This window comes from Netta rufina (assembly GCF_964035555.1).
Source record: "Netta rufina genome assembly, chromosome: 28".
In the NCBI taxonomy this organism is placed as follows: Eukaryota; Metazoa; Chordata; class Aves; order Anseriformes; family Anatidae; genus Netta; species Netta rufina.
In genome coordinates this window covers 2778244-2794348 of record NC_140152.1, presented here as the reverse complement: position 1 = coordinate 2794348, position 16105 = coordinate 2778244, and the positions used below count along the sequence as shown (strand labels likewise).

General features: G+C 61.1%; 1 protein-coding gene across 1 annotated transcript; it reads left to right on the top strand.

The window, feature by feature from the left end:
* Window positions 1-2429: 2429 nt before the first annotated feature.
* On the top strand, window positions 2430-12274 carry MAP2K2 (mitogen-activated protein kinase kinase 2). The gene is made up of 11 exons (XM_084302523.1): window positions 2430-2547; window positions 3892-4102; window positions 5275-5421; window positions 6093-6170; window positions 6646-6697; window positions 6793-6917; window positions 8399-8612; window positions 9329-9393; window positions 10246-10307; window positions 10863-10908; window positions 11804-12274. Exons 1-11 carry the CDS (start codon window positions 2462-2464, stop codon window positions 11912-11914), a joined length of 1197 nt encoding a protein of 398 aa, XP_084158649.1. The 5' UTR covers window positions 2430-2461; the 3' UTR covers window positions 11915-12274.
* Window positions 12275-16105: the final 3831 nt, after the last annotated feature.

Below are 16105 nucleotides of genomic sequence, written 5' to 3'. Positions count from 1 at the left end.
GCCCTGAGCCCTGAGGGACCCAAAGGGCCGACGGGGCCCGACAACCCGACCAGCTGAGCAGCAAAATCAACAAAATTGGCCAAGAAAGGGATCAAACGGCCAACCCGTTGGCCAACCCAGCAGCTGTTTGCCCAAATAGCCAACCCGTTGCCTGCCCAGCCAACCAACCCCTTCCCAACTCGCCCCCCGGCCACCCAGCCCACCGCCCGACCCTACAAGCGACCCTCCCAAACCTCTACTGACCCACGGGTCCTTCACGCTGCGCCTGGGGACGGTTGTTAAACATTAAAGTTTTCTTTAATTTGTTAAATTTTGGGTGGCCGGCCCAGAAAGGGGGTTTCTTGACCCCATCCTTGATCCCCGCTCCTTTCGGTGAGCCCCGTGGTGCCGGCGGGGCCCCACTGAGTGCCTCGTACACCCCGTACCTGAACGAGATCCCAAAACCAGCGGATCCGTCCCGGCTCCTGAACCCCTTTTGGTGCACGGCAGCGGGGCGGACGCCGAGCCCGGCCACCTCCTCCTCCTCCTCCTCGCCCTGACCCGAGTGGCAAAGTTTAAACTCCAACGGCACAGAAATAGCGGCCGGGATTGCAAAATCGCCCGGGTGCTGATTGGGGCCGGCGGTGCGCGACGGCAGGGCGGCCCGGGGGAAGGCCCACTGCGCCCCGTAACTCATTAGCCAAATGTTTTTGTCCTCCTCTGCCGAGCGGGGCAGGAGGGGCCCGTGGGCGAAGTCCGGGCTCCGCGGCTGCCCGTGAACTTTCACCCAATTTGGGGATGATTTCCTTTTTTTTTTTTTTTTTTTTTTCCAGCGTTAATCGCTTTTTATAGGTGCTGAGAACATCCGGGGAAGACGTTGGCTTGGACTCTACCACCCGGCACCTCCCACGTCACCTCGGTCCCTGTCGGGCCTCATGCCCAGGGCTGGGCTGGTCCCCGGGGGGCTGCCCGTGCCCTCCACCCCTCGGGGTCCCCGCTGTCCCCAGGGGGGACAAAGGCATGAAGGGTTGGGGCTCGTTGACCAACGCATCCATCCGTGCATCCCTAGTGCCCTATGGTGAGGACGCGAGGCCGGGCCCTGCTGCAGGTGCCGGACCCCAAAACGATAGTGGGGTGGCGGTGGTGAGGAGGGGGTCGTGGCGCTGGATGGGTTTGTCCCGACCCCACCGCGCAGGGGAGGGACGGGCTCGCCCCCTCCCTGCCTCCCTCGTGTGCGGTGAGCGCGGTGGCGCGTGACGGAGGCGCGAGGCGGCGGGGGCAAGGCCGCGCCGTGCGGTTATCTCCGCCGCGACGCCCTCTGCCCGGGCGGACGGGGCTGGCGCCGCCTTCACGCCCCGCTCTATGGCCCCGCCGCGGAGACGGGAGCCGCTGGCACCGAGCAAAGGGCAGCCGCTGCCGCAGCCTCCACCCCGGCACCACCCCGGGGCCTCGCTCCATCCCCACCCTCGTCCCGTTGGTGCTGGGGGCTCGGCGGTGGGGCCAGTGCAGGGCTCCCCCGGTACGCAGAGGCTGCGTCCTCCAGGCTTGGCCTCACCTCTACAAGAGCCTCGACTGTCCACAAGCCTTGCTCCTGAGAAGGGGCTGCCCTGGTACCTGGAGGCTGCAGCCTCCGGCCTTGGCCTCGCCTCTACGAGAGCCGTGCCCAGCAGCAAGGGGCTGCCCTGGTACCCAGAGGCTGCGCTAGGGGGACTTGGCCTTGACCCCACAAGGGCCTCAACCCCTCCACGGGCCTCAACCCTCCAAGGGCCTTGACCCCACATGGGCCTCAACCCTACAACAAGGGCCTCGACCCCACAAGGGCCTTGATCCTCCACGGGCCTTGACCCCCACAAGGGCCTCGACCCCCACATGGGCTGGCCTCGACCCCACAAGGGCCTTGACCCCTCCACGGGCCTTGATCCTACAACAAGGGTCTGGACCCCACAAGGGCCCCTACAAGGGTGGGCCTCGACCCTTCACAGACCTTGACCCCTACAAGGGCCTCAACCCTACAACAAGGGCCTCGACCCCTGCATGGGCCTCGACCTCCACAAGGGCCTTCTCCATGGGCCTTGATCCTCCACGGGCCCCTACAAGGGTGGGCCTCGACCCTACACGGGCCTCGACCCTACACGGGCCTCGACCCTACACGGGCCTCGACCCTACACGGGCCTCGACCCTACACGGGCCTCGACCCTACACGGGCCTCGACCCTACACGGGCCTCGACCCTACACGGGCCTCGACCCTACACGGGCCTCGACCCTACACGGGCCTCGACCCTACACGGGCCTCGACCCTACACGGGCCAGCCTCCCCCCGCTCTCGCGAGACCCCCTCTCCCCACGCCCCTCCCCCTCCCTAACCCCCCTCCCCTTTAAACCCCTCCCTTAAACCCCACCCCCTTTAGGCCCCTCCCCTTTAAGCCCCGCCCCCCTCGAGGCCCCGCCCCGCGGTGCCCGCAGGCGCGGCGCGGCCCGGCCATGCCGGCCAAGAGGAAGCCGCTGCTGCCCGCCCTCACCATCACCCCCAGCGCCACCGAGGGGCCCGGGCCCGCCGGCTCCGCAGAGTGAGGCTGGGGGCTGAGGGGGGGGGGGGGGTGGGGAAGGAGGGAGGGGGGGGGGGGGAGGCCCGCACGGCCTCCGGGAGGATGGGAACGGCCGGGCCTGGGCTGGGGGGGGGGAGGTTGGAGGGGGTAAAGGGGGTAAAGGGGGGGATTGGGGGGGCTGGGGGGGCTGGGGGGTGAAGGGGGAGGCTGCAGGGGGCTGGGGGGGACTGGGGGAGGCTGGAGGGGGCTGGAAGGGGCTGGGGGATAGGGGGAATAAGGGGGGAGGCTGGGGGAGACTGGGAGGGACTGGGAGAGGCTGGAGGGGGTAAAGGGGGCCTGGGGGAGGCTGCAGGGTAAAGGGGAGGCTGGGGGGTACGGGGGTAAAGGGGGAGGCTACAGGGGGCTGGGGGGGCTGGGGGATAGGGGGAGAAAGGGGGGGCTGGGGGAGGCTGGAGGGGGTAAAGGGGGACTGGGGGGGCTGCAGGAGGCTGGGGGAGGCTGTGGGGTAAAGGGGGAGGCTGGAGGGGGTTGGGGATAGGGGGAATAAGGGGGGAGGCTGGGGGATAGGAGGAGTAAGGGGGATAAAGGAGGGGGCTGGGGGAGGCTGGGGCATAGGGGGAGTAAGGGGGGAGGCTGGGGGATAAAGGGGGCAGCTGGGAGATGGGGGGGGTGGACGGACCAGGATGGGCCCGGCCTCGGGGGTGTCCCGGTGGGGAAGGGGTTTGGGAGAGGAGGGGCAGGGGATTAGAGGCCGGCCTCACCCACAGCTCGGTTGGGCTGTAAGGGAGGCTGGGGGTGTCCGTGGGGGGGGCTGGGGGCAGCTGAGGCCTGGGAGAGGCTCGTGGGGGGGGGGGTCTGGGGCTGGGGGTGGCGGTGGTTGGGGTCAGCCCTCCCAGCCTCCCCCCCCCCCAGCATCGGGTGCAGGTTTGGGGGGGGGGGGGGAGGCAGCAGATGGCAGGGGGGAGGCCGGTGGCAGGTGCTGGGGAGCACAGGCACCGCTTTGTGCCCGGCCACTGGGGCTGGGGGCGGCGAGGGGGGGGGCGGGATGGGGCCGGGGGGGGCCCAGACAAGTTTTGTCCTTCTCGTGTTTCGCAGCAGAGGCCGAGCTTTGGGCCTCCGCTGTCGGGGGGGAGGCTGCTGAGCAGCTGCAGCAGGGGCTCGGGGCGTGGAGGACGCTTTTTTTTTTTGTCAATTCCTTCCATTTCCCTAAAACTCCCCCCCCCCAAAAAAAAAAAAAAAATTGTTGGGTCTCTGTTGCCTCTGCTCCCTGCGTGGGAAGGAAGGGAGAAATCCTCTTCTCCTGGCCCTGCCCTCGCGGCCCCCCCTGACCGTCGCCCTCCTTTTTCTGTCTCTCCCCCCCCCCAGGGCCAACCTGGTGGACCTCCAGAAGAAGCTGGAGGAGCTGGAGCTGGACGAGCAGCAGAAGAAGCGCCTGGAAGCCTTCCTGACGCAGAAAGCCAAGGTGGGCGAGCTGAAGGATGACGACTTCGAGCGCATCTCCGAGCTGGGCGCCGGCAACGGCGGCGTGGTCACCAAGGTGCAGCACAAACCCTCCGGGCTCGTCATGGCACGGAAGGTAAAGGGGGCAGTGGGACGGGGAGCGGGGTCTGCGCCGTGCAAACCCCCCTGGCCGGGTCAGCACCAGTGTCCTGAGCTGGATGTGACCCGTGCAGGAGCTGTGCCAAGCCCTGGGTCCTCTCCTGGGAGTCACAGTGCGCAGTGACATGCAACGCTTTGCAAGAAAATGCTGGTTTGTTCTTCTTCCAGTGAGGCTGTTTTTAACAAATTCAGCAAAAAAAAAAGGGGTCAGAGAGCTAGGATGAGGGTCTTCTGGTGATCCTAGGTGGCAGGTGGAGGGGTGGGGGCCATAAAGCTGTCACAGCAGCAGCTCCTCCTGAAGATCACCTCCCGGGTGCCTTTCCGTGGTTCTCTACGTTAGAAAAACAGCAGCTTTGCCTCTTAGAAAAGACAAAAATCTTGGTGAAAAATCTGTGGGACGCCTTCCCCGAGAGCCTCTGTTCCCCGCCGCTGTGGGGACGGCTCAGCGGGTCTTAGGATGAAGATGTTCTGCTGTGGCTGCGCTGGCAGCTCTGGGTCTGCTGCTGGCGTTTGGTTCGGGTGCTTTGGGGATCGTTGGGAGCTCCGTGATCAGAAACAAGGCAAAGCTGCCACGCTGGGCAGCGCTGCTGTGTGTCGGGCGTCCTACAGCTTTATAGGACCAGCAGCTGCTGCTCCAACCTGCCCTGACACCCCGTAGCCTTCACGGCTTTCCTTCCCTCAGCTCTGTTAGCTGACTGCACAGAGCCCAAGGAATAACACAACTGCTCTTTCACACACATAAGCTTTTCTTTTTCTTTTTTTTCTTTTCTTTTTTTACTTTCTGTGGTTTCCTTGATATCAGCACACCTCTTACAACACCTACAAAGCTTGTGAAAATGTTCCTATGTGCTGAGTCAGATCTGCATCAAACTTCTGACTTGTCTTTCTACTCTGAATCCTGCAAGATCTCTCGGCGTGTTGCATGGGCTGGCGGTTGCTTCAGCTGCTCGCAGGCTGCACAGCACTTTTCTTGGCCCTTTATCCTTAATTTTAGCTTGCAACCAGTTAATTAATAAAAAAGGCAAAGCAGAGCTTTCCTTGAAGACAGTTTTGTTTCTTTCCGACAGTCGGGACTTGCTTACATGGTTCTGTAAGTCTTGTGTTTTTTTTTGAAGGCACTACATCTTTATTTTTGTCCTTTCTTGGCAGCTGATTCATTTAGAAATCAAACCAGCCATCAGGAATCAGATTATCCGGGAGCTGCAGGTGCTGCACGAGTGCAACTCCCCGTACATCGTGGGTTTCTACGGAGCCTTCTACAGCGACGGAGAGATTTCCATCTGCATGGAGCACATGGTGAGCCCACAGCCCTCCTCTGCCCCGCGCTGCTCGGGTCTCTGTGAGCCTGAAATCCCGGGTGAAGTGGGTTGGGGTGCTGCCACTGGTCTTGGTGAGCCTGAAATCCCCAGTGGGATGGGTTATAGGGTGCTGCCACTCGCTGCTGGCAGCTCTGGCGGCTCCTCGCTCCGGCTGCTCGGCGTGCAGCGAGGCCACCGTGCCCCCGGTAGGAGCTGCGTGCTCCTGCTCAGGCGTCAAAGCGACCAAAATCGACTTTTTGGAAAGCGGAAGCAGAGGTTTGGGGGTTGGCCAAACGGAAATGTTGTAAACCTGCCGCTCTGCAGAGCGCCCTGCGCGTTTTCTCTCCGGCACAGGAGTGTGGTCGCTCCTCCGAATCGGTGCTGACAGCATCGTCCCTGCGCTTACCGCCGAGAGGGAAAGGAAGCAAAAAACTAACAGCAAGAAAGAGAGAGTGTTAGTGTTAAAATAACTTTCAGCAAGAAGCTCGAGCTCTGATTGCCGGAGATCTTTGCTGCAGAGGGAGCGTGCTTGGTGCTGACTTGCTGCAGCCCATGGAGCTGGGATGCTGCGTGCCCGCTCCTTTATCGTTTGTCTGCGTGGCCAGCAGCTCTGCTTTCCTGCTGGCAGCAGTGCGTTGATGGATTTCGGTGTGTTTTGTTTTGTTTTAGGATGGTGGCTCTCTGGATCAGGTGTTGAAAGAAGCCAAAAGAATTCCTGAGGAGATCCTGGGGAAAGTCAGTATAGCGGTGAGTGCCAGGGGCTCTGCGGGCTGCCGAAAATCCTCGCTGGGCACTCATTGGGGAAAATGCTCGTGCTGCCTCGCGAAGCTTTCTTCATTTCCCTGGGTGTGTTTTCCCATCCTGAGCTCAAGCAGGAGGTGTCGGGGTGTGGGCTGGGAGCAGGGAAGCAGATTCCCAAGCGCTCTTTGTAGCTCTGTCCCCTGGTGTTGTGCTGGTCTCTGCTGGGACCAGTTTGGGAGAAGCTTTTTTGGGCAGCAAACCCAAGATTTGTGATTGCCGTGCTGGGGGTTGTTTTGCCCTTCATCTGAATCTGGACACCAGCCACTGCTCGTCCACATCCACGGTGATTAAACCCGAAACTTGTAGTCACCCCAGGAGGCTGTCCTCGCGTCGCACCCGCTGTTAGTGCGGCGTCTCCTGCCGAAGGGAGAGCGCTTCCCCTCCCGGCCCTTATCTCATCCTGTCTTTGGTTTCCTTCTAGGTTCTGAGAGGTTTGGCGTATCTGAGAGAGAAGCACCAAATCATGCACAGAGGTGAGAGGAGGAACCTAAAAATAGCCGCCCGTGGTGGAGGAGCCCCGTGTTGTGCCTCGCGCCGTGCTGACACTCTTCTCTCTCACTGTTGTCAGATGTGAAGCCTTCTAACATCCTGGTTAACTCTCGAGGAGAGATTAAGCTGTGTGATTTCGGGGTCAGTGGTCAGCTCATTGACTCCATGGCAAACTCTTTTGTGGGAACTCGGTCCTACATGTCTGTAAGTTCCTTTCAACTTTCTGGTGGTTTTTTTTTTTTACAACTTGGGTTGAGCTCAGGTGGGGCGTGCCCGAGCCACTCGCAGTTTTCCCGTGTCCGTGCTCACCAGGACCGTGCTCTCTTTGGGCACTGCCACACCACGCTTACCTCTCGCTGTCCCACGTGTGGGATCAGGCTGTGGGGTGTGTGGCACCCCGTGGATAGAAGCAAGCACCCTCCTGTCTCCTCGTGGCTTTTGATGCGCTTGGCACCAGAGGAGCCGCTCTGAGCCGCTCCTTGCTGCACCTCCACCAGCTTGGGGCTGGCGAGATGGAGCTGCCCCTGCAGGGAAAGCCATTCACATCCTACAAGTGCTCCCATCACGTTTCAGCAGGTGTTTCTGGGTTCAGAAATGCCTCTTTGTACGCAAAACTGAGAAATGAAGCATGGTGGTGCAGAGGGGACGCTGGTGCTGACGCCCACCCCCTGCTCCTCGGCGGTGGGTGCAGACCGCCCTAGTGCAGGTGGGTTTTGGTGCAGGCAGTGGGAAACCAGAGCCGAGGCGAGCTGCCCAAAGAGCTTCGTGTCAGTGTTAGCCCAGCCATGGGCTAACATGCATCGTGCAGCCTCCTCTGCCTCGCGTGGCTCTGTCCCGTGTCCTCAGCTGTCCCCGACACGACTGCTGCAAGGATGAAATCACCTCCTGGCTGCCTCTGGTCCCCAGGGGCTGGATGGCAGGGAGGAGGTGGGTCCCTGCTGCCCACACCACGTGGTTGTGGCTGGGAGCAAGCAGCAGGTTTCGTGGGGAAGCTCTCAGTGCTCCTGAGCTCAGGCCTGGGCTGCTCCTGTATTTTGGGAAGGGTTATTAAGGCCCAGTTATAGTTAGACTCTATCTATTTAAACATGTCCCTTCTGCGCTCAGCCACTGGATCTGCACAGCTGACCCAGAGCTGCCAATGTGGATAGTTTGCATTGATTTTTTTCTATTTTTTTTTTCTTTGCCACAGTAGGAGCCTTAGGCTGGATTTCTGCTCCTCTTATTACTCCGGAGTATTTACAGGAAAGAGCAGAAAATAATTTTTTGGCTAATAAATTGAGGTTTTAGATCTCAGATCAGTGAGAAGTAGACTCCTACTGCGTGCTCTCGGCTTCTGAGTGTGAGCAGCTGCACGCGCTGCGGGGCTGTAGCTGTTGGTGGATGCCCACAAGTGCTTTGGGTTTGCGCTTGGGACCCCCCAGAATTTCTCTGCAGACTTCAGGAGCCTCGGATGCTGGGAGGCTGCCTTAGAGATGGGGTGCTTCATGGTTTTGTACAAGCTGCCTGTGCTATACATGGCCCTGTGGGGGAATTATAGGGCTTGGCAGAGCCTGACCTTTCCCTGAAGGAGCGAAGAGGTGGTCAGGAGGTAGATTCTGCTTTATTTAATTTCGTTGCCCTGTTGTCGTTGCTCACCGTGGTGAAATCCTGCCTCTGAGCCTCCTCCCTGTGCTTTCTCCTTCCAGCCCGAGCGGTTGCAGGGCACCCATTACTCGGTGCAGTCCGACATCTGGAGCATGGGCCTGTCGCTAGTGGAGCTGTCTATCGGAAGGTACCCAATCCCCCCGCCAGACTCCAAGGAACTGGAAGCAATATTTGGCCGTCCTGTGGTGGACGGGGCAGAGGGAGAGCCTCACAGCATCTCGCCGCGGGCCAGGCCCCCAGGACGCCCCGTCAGTGGTAGGGGCTGTCGGCTGCATCGGACGCAACACGCAGGCGTGGGGGCAGAGCGGGTGGATGCTGGTGGCCTGGCTGGGTTGGAGAAAACCCTTCTGGCTGAGGCGGTGGTGGGGAGGCAAAAAAAAACAACAGGGGGTTTTGAGGAGCCGAGGAGGTGGCTTTCAGGGTGCTGTGGAGCGCCCTGGGGCTGCCCAAAACAAAGCCGAGCGTTACAGAACCACGTGTTGGGGACAGCACGGGGTTGGCAGGGTGACCCCCCTGGGGACACCGACTGATCTGAGGAAATCTGTCACTGCCCGTGTGGCCCCGCAGGCTCTGCCCACGCTGCCGTGAGCTCCCTCTCCAGCTCTTTGGGAGCAGCTTTGCTGGGAGCTCTCACCGAAGCACCAAACGGGCGCGGGTCCTGGTGCAGCGTTTGGAGCAGGCTCTGCCTGAGCCACTTCTTTTGGAAGCAGAAGGCTCTAGAACGGCTGCCAGCCTGCCAAAGCATATGGTCTGGTGCTCTCCAAATGCTCCAAGCTGGGAGATAAATCTGGGCTAGAGGAGTCTAAAAGTCTACATTTCAGAACTTTTTTTTTTTTCCCCCGTTATTTTTAACCACGAGTCGGTTCCCAAATCGGCGTCCTCTGCATCTCCCAGCAGCGGGGCTGTGGGAATGAAGCCCCTCGCTGCCTGGGCAGCTTCTCACCGGTGTTTCTCTCGTCTTACCCACGCAGGCCACGGGATGGACAGCCGGCCTGCCATGGCCATCTTTGAGCTGCTGGACTATATAGTTAACGAGGTGGGTGTTGCTTCGCTGCCTCTGCCAGGCTGCCCCGAGGTGGTGTCGTGCTCGCCCTGCTGGGTCAGGGTAGGCTCAAAAACCTTGGCAGGGCTTTCATGAGCCCTTGTAGCTGCACCAAAATCCTCTTTTTCTGTCCCATCATCTCACAAACCCATCTCTCCTTTCGGAGTAACGTTCTGCAAGTGGAAGCTCGTGGTACCTGTGAAAGCAGCATCCCTAGAGCAACGAGGGAGGGGAGCTCTGGGGTGCAATGCCCTGTTCCTTTTGCAATCAGCCATTTCAAACGTGCTCCTCCCTAAAACAGCAGCAGATGAGTGCTCCCTCTGATGCTGAGGCCGCACGCAGACCTTTGTTTTCTTGGATGAAAACATTTGAGGGTGACCCAAAAGCTGACCGGAGCTAAGATCCCAGGCTGCAGTGTCCTACCAGCCTTCCAGGCAGGGTCTGTCCCACCAGCAAGTCAGCGAGTCTGGGGAAAAAGCAGCCGAGAGGAGTTGGCCCCTAATTAGCTTCTCTGGAACAGCTTCATCTGCAATAGGTGTTGACAGAGCTGGGGTTTGCGAGGTTGGATCCAGAACTGGGATGCTGCAATTCTGGTCTCCCGGCCCTGGCAGTAATTCGGGATGGGGTCGGTGCCCCCCAGTGCTGGGGCAGCATTTTTTTGCCAGCCCTGCAGCAGGAGGGAGCAGCTCCCCGGCCCTCGGGGGCAGCTTGGAGAACGATGCCTGCAGAGCTCAGCCTTCAGAGCTCAGCTTTCTATTTTATGGCTCGTTTAAGACTAGGTGACACTGTGGTTTTTGACCCATTAATGCGCGGTGATGCAGAAAACCCTTTTCCTTCTCTCTGCAGCCGCCTCCCAAGCTACCGAATGGAGTTTTCACGCAAGATTTCCAGGAGTTTGTAAATAAATGGTAAGGATTGCTGCTTGGCACCGAGCACAGAGGCCTGTACCTGCTCGTGGGTGGCTCAGCAGGCTGCCTCCACCTGCAATGTTCAGCATAAGGCGGCGTTGTCCGTGTGCTGTCGGTGACCTTTCCCTGCTCTGGCTTGGCTGCAGTGCATCGTGCTGGGAGCTCCTGCCTTGGGAAGGGCTAGAATTAAAGCAGCGTGACGCTTTGGGGTGTCACTGCACCTCCTAAATGTAGCTGTGAGACCCTCTGGCACTGGGGGTGCTGCTGTGGTCCCATTAAAACAGAAACTGGACGTTACAAAATCGCCCATCCCTGCAAATCATCGGGCCCTCATGTGCAGGGTGCAGTCCGGAAGGGATGGATATTGCATCTCTGCTAGAACCTGGGGTGCTGGGGATGATTTCTGAGCTGTGTCTGTGCCACCGGTCTCCTGGGGAAGGCAGAGAGGAAGCCAAGTGGTTTTTGTTGGAGCTGGGGACTTCTGCAGCCAGCTGAGCACCTTCTTACACCAAGTATCTCAGGGCTGGCTTTGCTCTCTTGTTCTTCTCATTTCAGCTTAATTAAGAATCCAGCAGAACGGGCAGATTTGAAGATGCTGATGGTAAGTGGGGAAGAGCAATTTTCTTGCTGCAGTGGGTGGCACCAGATCTGCAAGCTGCTGTGCCCCATCCCATCCCTCGCTGCCTCCCTTGCTCAAAAGGCTGGAAACTCCCCCGGCTGAGCCTGGGAGCCAAATCGAGCCCCGGCGAGGGAGTGACTCACTCGCCTTTGAATCAAAGGCAGCGATGTTATCAGCCCGTGGAGCCTGCTGCCCCTCCCCAGCGGAGCCCAGGATGGGAACCCGATGGCTCCAGCACCGCCCCGTGTCTGCCAAGGTGCCTGGGACCAGCCTTTGCCTCCCAAGGGAGGTGGAAGAGCCCACTTTGTCCCCATGAACCTCAGTTTTTCCTCCCACGGCGTGGTGCTGAGCTGCCCCCCCCATGTGCCCCTTGCAGGGGCGGTGGCCGTGTCCTTGTGTCCCCTCTGTGTGTCCTCCCTGTCCCCGCTCCATGCCCTCCTCCATGCTCTGCCTCCACTCCTCCCTGCCCTGGGGGCACTGGCCTTTGGGGGGAGCAGGATTTGCTCTCCAGGACCAGGGTGAGCACCCGATACCATGGCTCGGAGCCACGTGGCTCTGCCCAGCGCTTTTTTTTGGCTCCGCAGCACTTTTTTGGTTCACTCCTGGGGTGCGAATTTGCTCCTTTCACTCTCCTGTGCCTCCTCTGCCCGGCTGCCGAGATGCACCGGTCTTAAAAAAGGCAGCCACGGGGCTGCAAGGAGCAAAAAAATGTTGGAACTACCCCCCAAATCTGCTGCCCTGGCATGAGAGCAGCCCAGGGCATGGACCCCGCTGGGTCAGGGCTTTGAGAAGGGGCTGGGGACGGGGTCTTGGTGGGGAGCGCGCGGCCATGCGTCCATGAGGTGTTCTCCTAAACCCTGCGCCCCTTCCCTTGCAGAATCACACCTTCATCAAGCGCTCCGAGGTGGAGGAGGTGGATTTCGCCGGCTGGCTCTGCAAAACGCTGAGGTTGAACCAGCCCAGCACGCCCACCCGCGCTGCCATGTGACGGCCGAGCCGACCGCCTGGTGTCAGTACATCTGCCTCTGTCACCATTTCCTGTCCTTCAGTACATGACAGAACCGCCCTTCTTCCTCCTCCCCGGCCCCTTCTCGCCTCGTGTCCCACCGGCAAAGCCCCGGCCCTATAGAGACGTCCACGGGCTGCCCCCCGCCCCGAGCAAACAAACGCGGCCTTGGTTTCTCTTGGCCTTGGGGGCATCCCGGGCTTCTGCTCCGGCTCTGGAGCTCCTGACACTTGGGAAACGTGGTGCTGCTTGTGTTAATTTTTCTCTTTTTTTTTTTTTTTTTTTTTTTTTTGGAAAACATGTTCACTTGGGTTAAAAAAAAAAAAAAAATACCGAAAATCATCTGTGCGCGCTCGCGTGTGTGTGTGTGAGGAGGGCGGGGAGGGGGCCGCGGGGCGGGCGCTGCGCCTGCTCCTCAGGCTTCTTGGGTGGGCTGCGGGGGGTGGGAAGGGGAAATGGGGGCTGCAGATGGGGGCTGCGGGGAAGGGAGAAGCCCCTCGGGGGGACACCCAGCCCCGGGGCCGTGCCACGAGGCTGTGGTGGTGTTCGGAGAGCGGCGTGGTGCTGGGCTACCCCTGGGCCTGGTGGGCCCACGGGGGGAGAGGGAAAGAGGCTGGTGCCTGTTTTTTTTGTTTTTTGTTCAGTTTAGCTCTTAAATGGTTGTTTTGAGGCCTGTTCTGGTCGTGTGCGGGGTGTCGGGTGGGTTGTGCTGGTCTGAGGGGTGCAGGCCGAGCTCCCGGTTTGTGAGGGGTGGGGATGGAGTCGCCCAGTGAGGCCCATGGGGGCAGCTCCTGGCCTCCTCCTGCCGCCTTATTGCGGCCGTGCCCCAACCATCACGGCTCGGGCATGGCCGGGGAGCCCGGCCGGGTGTCTCCAGGTGGGCTGCATCCCCCCCTGCTTCATCCCCCAAGGTTTTGGGGTTTTCCCAGGACCTTGTCAACCCCCCCGGAGCAGGGCTGGATCTGTCCCCTCGGGGCTGGCAGCATCCCGTGGCGCTGTCCCCTCCTGGGTTTGTCCCGCTGTGGGATAATTTGGATTTATGGTCAAATAATTGGGGTTTAGGGGTTGGTTTCTCCTCTGTGGAGCCTGCCAAGTGATCCTGGTGGATGTTTCTCTCGTGGGGCCAAGCTGGTGCTCGCCCTTACGGCAGAGGAGTTGAAGCTCAGCACGAACCGGTGCTGTGTGGGGCAGCCATGGGGGGTTTGGGGTCACCAGAGCCCCCCCGTGCTCTGTAGGGCTTGTGTTCCATTTTATTTTGTGTCCTGGAGGACATGGAGGTGCGAGCCATGGGGGTGGCTCCATCCCCAAGCCCCCAGCAAGGAGGACCAGGAGTTGCTTTTGGTCCCTTTGCCCATTTGGGGGCTGTTTTTTTCCCCCGGGGCAGCCCCAAAAGGAAGCCCAGCGCCTCGCTGCCCCCAAATTCCTCTTGCCCCCTTCCCTACCCCTCCGTCCCTGCAGGGGCTGAGTATGGGGGGGAAGCGGGGCGGGCCAGGTGCTTGCCCCCCTCTTTTTGTCCCTTATTTAAGCACGGGGACAGCTCACAAATCTTTGGGATATTTTCAGGTCGTTTCGCTTCGGTTTGGGGTTTTGGACGGGGAGAGCGCATCAAGAACCTGTCGGTGCAATTAACAAAAAAAAATCGATATTTTCATTGTGGAAGTAATAAATAAAGGGCACTTTACACTTAACAGTATTTTTTTTTTCCTCCTTTAGTGTTTTTGAAGGGTTTTAACCCCTGCGTGGCCGAGCTCCTGCCGGGAGCAGATCGCGGAGGGATCCCGGCACCACCCACGGGGGCTGCGGGTGCCGAGGGAGCGCAAATCCCCCTCCGGGGCTGCTGAGTGCCGGGGGGGGATTTTTAAAAATTATAATTTTTTAAAAATTATAATTTTTTAAAAAACTATTTAGGGTGAGAAGAAGGAGAGGGGGGAGCCCTGGGTTAAATCTGGCTCGGATTTGAGCACCTGCGGAACACCTCGGCTCTGAAAAACTTCTGGGGGGGGGCATGATGGGGGGGGGGGGGGGACACCAGTTCCCCTTTTCAGGCCTTTCCCTCCCCCGTGGGGTGCAGAAATTTGGGCCCCGCTCTGCCAGGGGGTGGCTTCGCTCCTCCTGTCCCTTTGGGGTCCCCCAGCTTTAGGGTTTGTGCGGATGGGGCTGGACCCAGGGGGAGCCCCCCCAGCCCCCCCCCGCAGGGTCCCTGTGTGCGGGGGGGGGGGGTCAGGAGGAAAAGTTTCGGGGCCCTCCCCAGAGGTGGGGATGGTGCCGGGTACCCCCAGCAGGTGATTTTGGGGTACCCCCCACCCTCGGGGGGGGGCTTTGTTTTTTTTTGGGGGGGGGGCTGGGGGCTGCCTCTTGGCCTTCGGCTCTGGGCGGGGGCGCTGGGGCCCGCCCTGGGCTGCGGCGGGGGAAAACGAAAGCAGTGGGCGGCCGTCGGCACGTGGTGGGGCCCGCTGTGGGGTGCAGCTGCTGGGGGGGGGGCAGCACCTGGGCCCCCCCTCCTGCAGTCCCCAGGCCCCTTCCCCGTGCGTGTATTTGGGGTCCGGGCCCCCCTCGGTGCCCGTTCCCCAGCCCCGTTTCACCCGGCGCTGCCTCAGTTTCCCCATCTGCAAAATGGGGTCAGCGAGGCTGAGTTCCCCTAAAAGCCCCTGCGGTGTTTGTCCCCCCCCCACCTTGAGTTTTAGTGGGTGGGGGGGGTGCAGGGGCCCCGTGTGGAGCCCTCGCTGCCCCCCCCCCCCAAGATGCGTGTGGTTATTTAAGGGAAAAAATCTTTAATTTTGTTGTTTAGGGGAGAAATTCTTGAATTGGTTGTTTAGAAGAGGAAAAAAAGGGGTGGAAAAAGAAAAAGGAAATCGTGGTGGGGCTGAGCTGGGGAGGGAAGGGGGGGCTCCAAGGCCCCCCAGGAGCAGCGGGGGCTGCGGTGGGGTTACCAGCGACTTCTGGTTTTTTTTTGGTTTTTGTTTTTTTTTTCTTAATTGATTTAAAAAATAGATTAAGAAAAAAAAATAGCGTATCCTGTAGAACGTATATTTTTTTTTTCCTTTAATTGGACGATTTTCCCCACGATTTTGCCCGGCCCAGGAGCAGGTGCCCGGGGCCCAGCCCGGCTGCAGGAGCAGGGCCCAGGGCCGTTCACTCTGGAGCCTAATGGTGGGCGCTGGGGGGGGGGGGACGCTGCTTCTGTCCCCCAATTTGGGGTGTTTGGGGGGGTCACGGGGGCTGGTTCTGCTGTGACGGGGGGACACAGGGAGGGGGGGGCAGGAGGGGACACGGGGGGGTGCAGGAGGGGATGTTGGGGGGGACACAGGAAAAGGGGAACTCGGCGGGGACACTGGGGGGGTGCTGAGGGGACAGAGGAAGGGGGGGCAAAAGGGGATGCTGGGGGGTGACGGGGGGACAGGAGGGGGCACTGGGGGGGACACAGGGATAAGAGGGGACACTAGGGGGGACATTATGGGGGACACACAGGAAGGGGGGGGTAAGGAGGGGACGCTGAGGGGCCAGAGGAAGGGGGGGGCAGGAGGGGACACGGGGGGGGTACAGAAGGGGGAACTCGGGGGGGGGACACTGGGGGTGATACAGAGGAAGGGGGGGACAGGAGGGGGACACTGAGGGGACACAGGAAGGGGGGGGACAGGGGGGATGGAGGAAGGGGGGACACGGGGGGGGACCACGGGGGGGGACACTGGGGGGTATGGGGGGGCAGGAGGGGACAGAGGAAAGGGGGGGGGCCAGGAGGGGCCATAAGGGAAGGGGGACACTGAGGGACATGGGGGGGACATTGGGGGACACGGGGGGACCCCGAGGGGTGCGGGGGGGACACGGGGTGGGGGGGGGCCCGGAGGTGCCAGGCGCGGGGCCGCGCTGTGCCCGCGCGTGCGTCTGAGGGGGGGGGGGGGGGGGCACAAACACAAACACGGGGCCACCCCCACAGCCCCCCCCACACCCCATACCCCCCCCCACAACCCCCCCACAACCCCCCCCTCCCTCAGGGGCTGGAGCGGCCCGCCCCCCGGGCTGCGGCGATTTCTCGGGGGTGGAGGGGAGTGGGAGGGGGGGGGGGGGGGCGGCGCGGGGAGGGGAGGGGAGGTGGGGGGGGGGGGGGGGCGGGGGCGCGGCCCCTTTAAGAGCGGGGCGGCCCCGGCCGGAGCAGGAAGGAGCCGCATACGGGGC